The 13,477-nt window shown below is 37.8% G+C and overlaps 1 protein-coding gene across 23 annotated transcripts in view; it reads left to right on the top strand.

Annotated features, from left to right (window-relative positions):
• Positions 1–13,477, top strand: part of CYRIB (CYFIP related Rac1 interactor B) — a 156,294-nt gene that overhangs the window by 116,167 nt on the left and 26,650 nt on the right. For 9 of the 23 annotated variants that reach the window (XM_067018017.1, XM_067018021.1, XM_067018026.1 and 6 more), the window contains one exon: positions 8,055–8,137. The exons of 2 other annotated variants lie outside the window; for them this stretch is intronic. In XM_067018017.1, the coding sequence (XP_066874118.1) occupies positions 8,065–8,137 (73 nt within the window). In that variant the 5' untranslated portion in view covers positions 8,055–8,064. Of the gene's footprint in view, positions 1–7,075; positions 7,159–8,054; positions 8,138–13,477 lie in introns of all 23 variants that reach the window. 12 more of the 23 variants (XM_067018020.1, XM_067018032.1, XM_067018034.1 and 9 more) reach the window with 2 other exon arrangements.

The raw sequence follows: 13,477 nt of genomic DNA, 5'->3' as shown, positions 1-13,477 counted from the left end.
TAATGTTATGAGTGCTGTTCAGTTTTACAAAGATCACAGAATTCTGATACAGGCTAGTCTCCATTCTTATTTATATTTTGAAGCCATATTTATGGCTATGGGAGGATATTATGTTCTTCCTAAGTTACCTTGGCAAACTGTAATTTTCTTGATATTCATAGTGTCTGTCAGTTTATTTCCCTAATATTTAACATTTCAAAAATTTAAAATTTTTGTACATAAAATTAATGTTTTTTTTTTTTTTTTTTTTTCTGGTACGCGGGCTTCTCACTGTTGTGGCCTCTCCCGTTGCGGAGCACAGGCTCCGGATGCACAGGCTCAGCGGCCGTGGCTCATGGGCCCAGCCGCTCCGCGGCACGTGGGATCTTCCCGGACCGGGGCATGAACCCGTGTCCCCTGCATCGGCAGGCGGACTCTCAACCACTGTGCCACCAGGGAAGCCCAAAATTAATGGTTTTTATGGGAGGGTGGGGGGAGGGAAGGACTCTCTTCATTTATTTGACTGGGAATACAGTGAGCTCTTCCTAAATTCTCAGACCATTTTTTTTCTTTTTTCAACTCATAGTTTTCAGTTGTCAGTATTTATTTTGGTCTTTCATCTCTCCTTGAAATATTCCTGTAATTTTACAGACAAATTTTTGTTTTCTATGTGTACTTTTGATCATGGAATTATTCAACACATATTTGTTACTACCTACAACATTGTAGGCGTTACTCTAGGTGCTGGGGATAGAGTAGCGTACAAAACAAAGCTCCTGTCTCCTTAAAGTTCACCTTGCAGTAGAAGACAGACTAGACAGACAATCAGAGGAATGAATATGTGTTAGATGGTGATAACCATCCATTTGGGAAGGGAGCGATAGGAAGAGGTATTATGGATGGATTGGTGGAGGAAGTGCTCTCGGAGGTGGTCTAATTAAAGCAACGACCACATGAAGTGCAGTAGCTTGTCATTTAAAGGTCTGTGGACAAAGCATCACAGGCCAGGGAAAGGCAGGTACAGAGGCTCCAAGGAGAGAGAAATCTTGCTGTGTTAGAGAAACTGCAACAGGCTGTTGTGGAGAGTGATGGGAGATGAGGCCAGAGTGAGTTGGGGACAGATCATGTAGGGTTTTGTACGACCTGGTGAGGAGTTTGGATTCTATTCTGAATGTAGGAGTAAGCCATTGCATGTTTTTGAGCACAGAAAGGATGTGGTCCATTTGTATTTTTAAAAGATTACTTTGCCTCTTATAATAAGAAGAGATTGTAGTAGGAGGCAAAGGTAGAAGCAGTTAGGAGGCTTTGGAAGTAATCTGAGCAAGATGTAATGGTGGTATGAACCGGACTGGTATAGCAGTGAAGGAAGTGAGGGAGGGTATCCTTTAATCTAATGATAAAAGTATATTGAGGAGAGAGTGTCAGATGCTCCTGACAGGTGAAATAAGGAATGGACTTGAGAATTGGCCATTGGAATTAGCAATGGATGCTATCTGATGACCTTGCCAGACCAATTTTGGTGGTTATAGGATTGGGCAAAAAGCCAGGTTGCAGTGGGCTTAACAGAGGGTAGAAGGAGAGAAATAAAGGACAATGAGTGCAGGCAACTCTTCTTAAGGAATTTGCTGCACAGAGAAGCAGGGAATAGGGTGGGAGCTGGGGAGGGAAATAGAATGAAGATAGGTTTTTGTTTTGTATCAAGGTGGGAGAAATAACTGCATGCATGCCAAAGGAAAGGATCCAGAAAAAGAATAGCCATAAAGCAGGAAGGAAGCTCAGGAGAATGTGGTGTCCTAAATGTCAAATGAAGAAAGTGTGTCGGGAAGGAGCAATTGATAAGTTGGGTCAAAGGCTATGAAGAGGTCCAGTGAGTTGAGGTGTGAGAATTGCCCTTTGGATTTCGCCAGATGCAGGTTTCCGTGAGCTTAACAGGGACCAGCTTCATCGTAGTGGTAGGTATAAAAGCCAGATTGGAATGAGTTGAGACAATGAGAAGAGGAAAAGTAGGAAGATATAACTACAAATGAGCTCATTTGACAGGTTGCTATAAAGAGGACGGGCCGGACGAGGTGGTCAGAGAGGGAGAGGGGATGTGAAGCTTTGCTTTTTATATAGAGAATAGGAGAACGGGTGCCCTGAGGAAAGGTTGTCTATCAGGAACAGGTGCAGAGGTAAAGTGAGTGGTTACTGATGAAGAAAGGGGGTTAGAAAGGATAGTAGGTGTTTCCTTTTCTTGTTTTTTGCAGGTAAAAGATGTAGGGAGGTCACTTCTTCATGTGAGGATGGAAGATAGATTGAGGTTTGAGGAGATTTTTTAAAAAGTCGTGGGGAATGGTCAGCCGGTGGCGGGGGACGTAGAGTGACTGCAGGCGGGAGTAGGGTTGCCAGGCCCGCCTGCGAGTGCGCTTCGTGTCTGTGGTCCCACGTTGACAGTGGTGGTTCTTAACTGGGGCCTGCGTTCTTGACTTTTGCCCCCTAGGGAGTATCTGCCGGTATCCCGAGACATTGTTGGTGGTCACAGCTGGGCGTGGGGTGATACCAGGTGTCTAAGGGGTAGTGGCCTGGGATGCTGCTACGCATCCCACAGTGTACGGGACGCGGCCCCACGACAAGGAGGTACATGGTTCGCATGTTAAAGACACCGTGGTTTATGGTGAACCTTCTCAGTGTGTTTATGAGGTTTTCTTCCTTCTTCCCCCGCCAAGAAGTATTTATTAAATTTATAAATTGGCTGTGAAGAAAACTGACACTAAACAAACATAGACAAACAAACTAAACTAAAAACAAACTAAACAAACAAACAGATTATGTTAGGCGCAACTACTGTTGGTGAGCTTGGCAGACAAAAGCTCTCTGAAGAGGGGCATTTGAGGTGAGGCCTGCAGGGTGAACAGAAGCCAGCCATGGGAGAGCCCCTGGACACGGCATTGCAGGCATAGGAGGCAGCGTTGTAAAACCCCCGTGAGCCCCAAAGAGTAGACGAAGTAACAGCGTCTCTTAGGAATTTTCTAGAGAGAGAGAGATGAAGGAACATATTACCGGTACCATGTAGTTGTGTTTCTAGTGGCTTCTATTATTCTAGTTAAGGAAACTTCTTTTCAAATGTTTTATGGGAAAATGGTCTAATGTATTTATTAAATGCTTTTCGTGAGCTCAGAAATACATTCCACAGACTACCGGCCAGGAAGAGCATGTTCCTTTCCAGATAAGCCTCCAACTGTGAAACAAACACATAACATGAGAGCTCATAGTCACAGAAATACAGAGAATATTGCAAACACTCGAAGTAAACTATATCTGACTTTTCTGTATCAAATTTCTTCTTAGCTTACTTAGTAAATATTTACAGTATTTAGTTTAATCCAAGGATTACAATAAAAAGTACATCGAAAGAAAATTCTTTAGTTTTTTCCTCCTAAATTCAGATTGGAAGACAGTTTATTATCCTAAGTTGTAATTTTTATTATTTACCTTGAAATAGTGCCTCTAAAGTATATCAGTATTTTGGACCAAGTTTTATATACTCTGAAAAATCTTTTATATCCTTTGGATCAGATTTATTTATTCATCTGAAATTTAGAAATCATATTAGTCAGAACTCTTTTAGATGCAGATGACAGAAGCCCAACTCAACTAAAAAGGTAAAAGGGAAATTGAAAGAAACGAGGATATGTTAAAACCAGAGGAAAATCTAAACTCAGCTGAGGTAAATGGCAGCTGAAACTTGGGAGCAAATAGAATCAGAAATTAAGGACTTGTGAATGCTTTCTGTGGCTCTCCACTGCACGTTGGCTTCATTCTTTTGTGACAGACTGGCTTCCTCTAGGGCAGGAAATACAGCTGCCACACGCTCCAAAGCCTCACATCCACAGGTTCTGCTACCGGGGACAGATCCTGTGGGTCAGTCAGGTTACTCGAACAACAGCCAGAGCGAGAGCAGCAAACACTTTGCCAGGCATGATACTAAAGGTTTTGCTTATATTAACCCATTTAATGATTTTATGAACCCTCTGCGGTGGATATTATTATTATACACATTCTATAGATGAGAAAACTGAGGAATGGAGAAGTTAGGACACTTGACTAAAGTCCCAGATCTTGAAAGTGGCAGAGCTGCGGGGTTTGAACCCGGGCAGTCTGGCACCTTGCAGAGCTGCCAAGTAGCCATTATGTCATATTCGTTGAAATCAGTCACACTGAGGGGATGGAGAGGTTGTGTTGTTTTGTTTTGTTTTTGACTGAAGAGTTAAACTATGCAAGACAGCAGGGATATGGTTTCAATTTTTTTGTTTTTTCTTATAAAAAGATATGACAACTGATAATATTATAATGAACTGTTTTCAGACCTTTGAAAGATTCCATGAGTTTTTGTTTGGAGACACACGTGATGTGGGTTGCCTGCACAGCATCTTTCCTGTGTGCTGTAGGGTTTGCCCCCTAGGAGACATTGGCCACCATCCAGAATCATTTCTGGTTGTCAACAACTTGTGTGGTGGGTTATTACGGCATCTAGTGCGTAGAGGCCCAGGATGCTGCTGAAGATCTTAACAGTGTGAGACCGACCCCTCTCAACAGAAGAATGACCCAGCCCCAAATGTTAATAGAGCTGAAGTTGAGAAACCTGTACTAGGTAAACTGGGCCATTTTCTAGCTAAGAGTCACTGTCTGGGGTGAAGAGATAAAAAAAATTCCGAATCTTTGAGTACTTGTGAAGAGTGAATAGGTCAGGACCAAGTATGATGCGGGGTGAGGGGTGTTAGGGTCACATTAGGCTGGGGTGCCTCGAAAGAAGGACTAAATAACAAAGAATTTGCAGAAGTAGGTGTAGAAAAATGGAGCAGGCAAACTTGGATAGTTTCAGTCTTTTCCCTGAGGATCAACTGTGTGCATACAAGTACAAAGGTAAGGAAACTGAAATCTGTCCCTTCTCCCCTCTCTCCTGTACCTGATGAAGGTCTCATAGGACTAATTTTAGGACAGTATTTTAGCCATATTCTTGACCAAAGGGAGCTAAAAGTGGGTTTTGTGATTTACTCTGATTTATAACACTGAAATTCATTGACAGATTGAAGACTGCGGTTTGTGTTAAAAGAAGTAGAGCCATGATTATTTTTTTCAAGTTATTTTGTGATTTGGGGGTTATAACAACAGGCAGCGTTTTTATTGAATGCTTTCTCTGTGCCATACACTGTGCTAATAATAAGTCAGTGTTTAATCTCATTGAACTCTCATAATAACCCTTTATTTAAGATGGTTACAATGAAATGTGTGTTTTACTGAGGAAGAAAATGAATCCCAGAAAGGTTGACTACCATCCTCAAGGCAAACAGCGATTTAGCTGGAGTTGGAATTCTGGGTTGTTTCCGTTGTCTCAACTCTCTTGACACCAAACGGTGTGCTGCCTTTTCCTCTCTCAGACAGCGGCAGTACTCGCTCGTACTGATTTTCCATCTGTGCGTGAAGTTTTGATCCCACTAGGTAATTCTTTGTATATTTGGTCTTGGTTCTTGTTAGTGAGAGAATTTATGTATGTTTGGAAACAGATACTCCGTATATATTTGAAAGCTTTTAAAAATTGAAGCTGTGAAATATTTTTTTCCATATGTTCCTAAAATAGTTTATTGAGTAGATTTAGTAACAATTTAAGGTAATTATTTTGGAAAAATGGATATGTTTTCCTTATATATAGAAGTTTGGTGTTATTAAACTTTTTTACAGTGTAAAAGATAATTAAGATGAAATATTTCCCTTTTAGTTTTAATCTCACGTAGTCCATCTGTGTCATACATTGTACAGAATCTTTCCAATGAAGTTCTGTGTAATAGGGATTTTAATATCAAAAATAACATAGATCCCTACCTCTCGCATGGGGGCATCATTTTAAAAGAGGGTATCCTTCGTATTAACCATATTTGTGAATAAATTAGATTGCTTTTAACATTTCTAAGAAGTATGTGTCAGTCCATCAGATTTTGATCTCTAAAGCAAATAACTGTTATACATACACTGTTATTTCCTCTTTGCGAAGCTTAAAGTGAGGAACATATGCCATTGTCCAGAGTAGGTGGAGGAAGGGGGCACAGCACAGCTGGCCAGAGTGCTCTTTTCAGATTCCTTGTAATTGGGGTGAGCAATAAGGTGGTTTTTTTCATTGATAAAAATATTGTTACTTTTGTATTTTGTTTCATTTACATTTACCAGTAGTTCCATATTTGGAGAAAAAGTATGGCGATTGGGGGAGGGGAGGGTATGGGATGCCTGTGATACCATAGTCTGCCTTTCCTATAGTTACTGCAGCTACAAGGTTTGAATCTGGTTTCCCGGATGTTCCTGACCCCCTCCTTCCACCTTCGTCCTCACTGAGTCGTGGCAAATTCTTGGGCAAGATTTATACCATCTCATTATTTTTCCTCTACAAATTTATGAAGTTGTAATAATTGCTGGCTCCCTTTGTGTTTGTTTGCTGTGTTAACTTCTAAGTTACATACTTTGTATATAGTTGATATTGCTGAATAATCAATCTATGAGTTAAATAACAAAAAGTTTGATTATTCTTAGGAGTCTAGAAAATGTAAGAAATACTGGTTTATGTGTGGTAAAATTTTAAAAATGGGTCATTAATTGATATCTCCCTTCAGTCTTTACGTGTGGTTTGAGTACTGTTTTCCATGTATTCCCAATAGGATTTGATTCTGCAAGAAGGACAATATCCCTATTATTTAAGAATAATGGTCTCAATATTTACTTAGTTGAGAAATCTATTTTTGATGTTAAATTGAGAATATATGCCTCAAACATTTTAAAGGAGTAACACTAGCATAGATATTAATCAAATGTAAATATTGCAAGTTATATGTAAAAATCTAATCTTTTTGCTAGTTTTGCTTTATGTAACTTTTTTGATATGTGGAAAAGAGGGACAAGAGCTATAAACTCAGAGCCAAATGTGCTTTTGTTGTTCCAAATTTTCAACGCCAGAAGCGTATAAACCTGCACCTGTTGGTAATTATGAGCAAGCCAGCCTTTGCCGAATCCCAGGCCTCTGCTTAAAAACTTTTTTACTGGAACTAAATGATGTTGCCATTTTTATTTTTAGGTTTGCTGGCATGGGTAATCTCATTAAGGTGCTAACCAGGGACATAGACCACAATGCAGCACATTTTTTCTTGGACTTTGAAAGTAAGTCTCTTAGCCCTTCACGGCTGGTGCATAATGGTAAAGGTGAAAGATTAATTATACTCACACCACAGTGAAGGCCAGCCAGACTATTTGTTAATAAAGTATGGGGATCAAACAAAGTTTGCATGACTTTTTTCTTAATCGTAGGCAAGCATCACTCATCATATGTATAATTTAGTTTTTCATTTGCTGAAATCATGTTGAGTCTGTAGCCAGTGCTGTCCTTTCATTAGTCCATGAAGCAAGTAGCCTTAGTGACTATGCCCAACCATCTGTTTGCTTATAATCCTATGATAATTTTTATGAAAAATCAGAGTTGTGCTGCATATCCAGAATCAATACTTTAAGTAACCTCCACAAATTATTGAGAATCCAAATTTGGTTAGAAATACATGCTTTATTTAACGGCATACAGGAAGTAGTTTAATATTCTGCTACTTTAAGGTGAAATGCAAAGGTGAGCTGTAGCCAAAACACTTTTAATATTTGGCTTTGAAATAAATTGTTGTTTCAGTGCAATATTAAACAAGATTACATGTGAATAATTCTTGATCAGAAATTTCTTTTTCAGAATACTAGCACTATTGGAATACTTAAAGAATTTTTCATTATAAGGCCATTAATGAAACTTGGGAGAATTTTAAGAAGAATTAGAGCAACAGTTGTGCCATTGTGTACAGGAAAACTACATTTCACCTCTAGGTCCTACATATCAGCACCTTGAGAACCTGGTTTGCTGTCTGCCAGAGCACAGTCTGGGTAACCTGAAGGACGAATTCATGGCCTAATGAACATTTTCCCTGTTACTGTTTTTTTTTGTTTTTTTTTTTAAGTAAATTTCAGATGTTCTTTTTTATAAAGGGATATTTTCTCTTTTCTCATTCTTGTCTTGACAGGTACCTTAACATGGGGAATCTTCTTAAAGTTTTGACATGCACAGACCTTGAGCAGGGGCCAAATTTTTTCCTTGATTTTGAAAGTGAGAAGATGATTTTATATCTATTTTTCTTTGCCTGCAGTAGACTGCGTTTGTCTTGCACTAAATGAATGTTTCCACTTTGCCATCTTTTTAACTTTTGCTTTGCATGACTGAGCTATGAATTGTTTGAGTAAAATTTCTGGTGCCTTCTAGAACTGGAAGTCATATTTTATAGATTAAATTGTGATAAAATGTTTTTACTTGAATTTTTGTAAGAGACTCATATTTCTTAGTTGGACATTATTTTATAATTTGAGATCTCTAATGAAAATATTTGAGTTTCTCTGAAAACATTTTTGTGAAAAAATTTTGGTGGAAAGGACAAATGCTACTTCAAGCTTTGTTAACTAGAAGCAATATTTGGGGACAAATTTATTGCAGTTGAGAAAAATTGACTTGGTTTCAGTTACTCTGTGTACCTATTGAAATATTTTGAACACAAAATCTGTTCATGAAGGCCATTCAGAGCTCAGTAATTTGGGCATAATATTAAAAGGTAAGTGTGAACCTTAATTATTTAATCTTTGCAGATAATTAATTTGAAAGGTTAAATTCATTATATGTATTTATTTCAGGAATTCATTTTTTTTCTAACTCTAAAAAGAAAAATAATGGGTTCACAGACCTTTAAGTAATTTGCCTTCTGTTTGTTTTATGTTGCATGACCTATTATAATATGGTCTAAGAGTGGCAGGTAAGTGTCATTGATCCCTATGCATGTTGAAAAGCTTTTGCTTTTTTGGCTGTCAGTGTTGCTTTAGCTTGTCTGGTTGTCAAATTGGGAACAATGATATTAAATTGGTGTTTTAGTGTGAATCTTGCTATTTTAACTCATCATTAGAAAATTGTTAGGAAAGGGTGAAAGAGAGCTTTTAGGTTATAAATCATGTGACCTCTCCCCCCACCCCCCCACATTTTCATCTGAGATTAAAACATTTGAACAGATTTTTAAATACTTAAAATTTAAGACCTTTTCTGATTTTTAAAACAAATAAATCTCTTAAAATAAATCCAGAGAGACATTGCATTTTTCCATCAGCTTCAATTTAGTTTATGTGATATTATACAATTCATTCTATTATGAATAATTCATATATTTTTTCTTTAAACCAGGACAGTTCATATGAGCACATTAATTTATAGCTTATCTCCATTTGATGGGATAATTTGTGGTCTCTGATATTTTTCTACTTTTATGACATTCCTATTAATGTTCCGTTACAGTTTGGGTGTACTGTATGCAGGCCAGCAAAGAGTAGTGATGTCAATATCAGGACCCATATTGTTTGGTTTTTAGGGGACAATGTTACTGAATAGTAGTTTTCTTGACCCTTCTCAACAATTTAACAATGCTGTTTTAAATGCATGTTTAGCATGAATTTTAATCAGCTTGGGGATGTTGAGCAGATTGCTGACTTGAAGATTATTCTTTCAGATGAGGCAACTTACATTAGAGCTGTATTTTAGTTTATTTGCATCTGTTTCAAACTTGCTGTTGTATATTTTCCTGCTATTCTGTCTCCTTTTTACTCTTTGTCTCAAGTTCCTTACGTTTGCAGAATCTTGGCTTTGATATAGTCAAGATCTTGTTCAAGACTTGGCACTTGATCTTTTTATAAACCTAGCATTATGTTGTGGTCAAGTGAAAAACGTGAGTTTACTGTAGTTTAAATAATATTATTTGGTCTTGGTTTTCTAATCTTTGGGAGTTTAGATCATTATCCTTAAAATTTAAATAGCCAATTTAGTAGCAGGAAAAGGTAAAAATTGCTAACAAGAACAATAAGAACCAACAATGAAGAGCTACATATAAAGTGTTAATGTCTTAAAGGCAGATGTAAATTAAATATTTGTTGCTTATATCAGCCAAAGTAGAACTTTTCATTTGACACTTACTGGTATACTGTAAATGAAATTTAGTGAAAACAAACTGCAGACTAGGCCAGAGTTTGTCCCTTGTTAATTCTTAGTTACATTTAAAAATTTTTTCTTTTGAATCTAACATCAGAGTTCTCTTAATCAATTTTATCTCCCATCCATTAGAATATTTGTCATCTTTTTGGAAATATGCATTTGTAAAAGTATATTTTATCATTAGGCTACTATAGTGACCCCTTGAAACTTCCTTTCTTCAACCTGTTTTATACCAGATTCAAAATTGCCAACACAGTTGATTTGCCAGTTCATTATGATTCAACTGAGGATAAAGTCATATTCTTTTATTAAATAGAGTATTAGTACTGCATTATTTATTTCTAGATGAACATAATATTTAGGTTACCAGAATAATTTAGCTTTACTATTTCCATCATTCTAATTGGTTAAATCTAGCTCAGTGCATCTCCATGGTTCCATACAGACAGATAGATGTACTGGCATTTTGCATCAAGCTGTATAAAAATTAACTATTCTAGTAATTTTAAACTATGATTTAATGGAATCCTGTAGTTTACCAAATGAGGACGGTCTTTAATCATTATCCCTTAATTTACGTGCACACACACATACTATTTTCCTCTTCGGTTCAGCTTGCCTTCTGTACGCCAGCCAGTAGGTACTGGGGATGCAAAGGTAGCTAAGATACAACCCTTGCCTTCGGGGAGTTCTCAATTCAGTAGAATAGAGAGAAATACAAATCATTCGAATAGATAGAAATGCAAACTATTTATATAATTTACATCATTCAAGGTGTAGTTCAGGAAGGGGATTAATTAACTTTACCTAGCTGTGAGTAGATTAGGCATGGAAGACTTTCTGATGGTGATACTTGAGTTGGGTTGTGAAGGGTCAATTCGAATGGTTCAGGCTAATTTAGTGCAGTATGTTCTAGGAAGAAGGAGCAACATGTAAAAAAGCCTTAAGGTGTGAAATGACATTCAGTGTTCAGTGAAACATCATTATCTACTCGATGTACTAGAAACAGGGCCTTTTTCTGAAAACAAATTATACCTATAAGATTCCCCCCCCCCCCCCCCGTACGCGGGCCTCTCACTGTTGTGGCCTCTCCCGCTGTGGAGCACAGGCTCCGGACGCGCAGGCTCAGCGGCCATGGCTCACGGGCCCAGCCGCTCCCCGGCATGTGGGATCCTCCCAGACTGGGGCACAAACTCGTGTCCCGTGCATCGGCAGGCGGGCTCTCAACCACTGCACCACCAGGGAAGCCCTACCTATGTGATTTTAAGAATAGTGGTTTAATTAATATGTAAGTCTAGAATTGCCCCATACAGTTTGGCAGCAGTTATGCTAATGACAACATATTAAAAGCACTGAATTGGGGCCCGTACAACCTCTTCTAGTTCTTGAAATTTCTTATTTTATAATGACATTGTTAATTTATAGGTCATTCTAATGACAGATCTTTAGCCTGAGTAACTACTATATCTATTAGTTCACTAGATTGTTTCTTGGGAGAAGAGAGACTTTTATTTTTATGTCCCCTCCCAACCTTAGCTTAGTGCTCTGTAATTATAGAAGTTCAGTATTCATTAGTTAACCTTGATTTAGTTATCTCCAGGTAGGCCAAAATAGGAGAGTAAGTATAGGTGGTCATTTGTACGTGAGAAATGAATCTTACTTCCTTTGATTCTTTGTTATAGCCTTTCCACTTAGTCATACATTTCTTCTAATTCTTGTGTCTTTTGTGTTGCCTGTCCCCCTTACCCCCCATTTACAAAAAATATTGATAATACCAACTCTTTTAGTCTAACTTTGTTTTTCCATTTTATTTTTGTGTATTTTCAATTGCTTTGGCCCCATACTTGGAAATTTCTGGTGGCATTTTCTTATATTTATTTTTCTAAAATGATATAGGATTATATTTATTTAGATAAAAATGCATAATAGCCTTCTTTTTTTGTGTGTGTGTGGTACGTGGGCCTCTCACTGTTGTGGCCTCTCCCGTTGCGGAGCACAGGCTCCGGACGCGCAGGCTCAGCGGCCACGGCTCACGGGCCCGGCCGCTCCGCGGCATGTGGGATCTTCCCGGACCGGGGCACGAACCTGCGTCCCCCGCATTGGCAGGCGGACTCTCAACCACTGCGCCACCAGGGAAGCCCAATAGCCTTCTTTAACACATGCTGGAGGCATATTTATATCTCTGTACCTTCTCATTCATTCAACAAATATTATAGAAAATCTACTAGGTACTGAGTTTATATACTGTACAGTGGTATGTACTCTACATTGAGGTCCCTGCCTCGATGAGACTTGTGGTGACTGATAGACTGTAAATAGTTAATGAATGAATGCAAGATTAAAGCAGACAGACCCCTTATCACAATTACAATTTTTACCTGCCTTTTAATTTTTTTCCTTTCATAGCTGATCCTTTGCCTCCTTTTGTACCATAACAGCTTCAATTTTAGCAATTATTTTCAGTGACTCTTCTGTAGGAAACTGGTGTGAATTTATTAAAATAATTAATTTTACGTTCAAATAGTACGAGCAACTGAAATAAGCTGTAATTTCCCTTGAACAGCTTTTAAAACTAAGCTTGATGAGTAATCACTGTGGTTACTCTTAGTAGTATAGTAGATACATTTTGCAATCAATTGAATGTCTGTGTGTTAGCCGGCTAAGTGATGTGTTTTTCCTCAAGTAATAAAAGTTTTCATTTTTTGCTATGAAAAGTCAAAGTGACAAGTCTTGGTTGTATTATATGATACCATTTTTGGAAAAACGTGTTTTATTTTATGGAGTCCTTTCCTCTCCCTAGTATTTCACCCTTTTGCATGACTTGCTGCTCTCAGTAAAGTAGTGCTTACCTGTCTGCTATTTTCTGTCTGTCTTCATCTCTACAGCAGTCTTCAGCAGCTTTCAAAATTATAAATGTGACTTTCCTGTGACAGTCTAAAACATGTTTAATCAGTGTGGTGCTGGGTACTCTTTCCACCCTTAGGGGAGTCTGGAATCTTCTCCTTTATTTTTAAATTTCTTGGTATTTATTAAACCTTTAATAATTATTAACCACTTCCAAGGTCTATTTAAATCTATCTGATGATGTTTCTTTTGTATGTAATTCTCAGTGTCATATTTTTCTGTTAACAGCTAGTCACCACACCCAAAATACTTAGTTTAGTGTTTTCAAACTTCCCAAATATCTTTTACTATATAATAGTCAAAATATTGTCCTTTGTCATGAATTCCCACTTCATGAATTCAAACTATGATATGTGTCTACTATTGATGTTATGTCTGTAGTTTCACAATTCCATATGAAAAGTATAAAACTGCTGTTTTGCATGTAAAACTATTTTTCTCTACTGCATCTGGTGTAAGTATAAAAGTTATGAGGTGTACCTTTTTTTTTTTTTTTTTTTTTTTTTTAGTGTGTGTCTAACT

This window comes from Kogia breviceps, chromosome 17, assembly GCF_026419965.1.
Source record: "Kogia breviceps isolate mKogBre1 chromosome 17, mKogBre1 haplotype 1, whole genome shotgun sequence".
Classification (NCBI taxonomy): domain Eukaryota; kingdom Metazoa; phylum Chordata; class Mammalia; order Artiodactyla; family Physeteridae; genus Kogia; species Kogia breviceps.
This window is presented reverse-complemented; position numbering and strand designations above follow the sequence as displayed.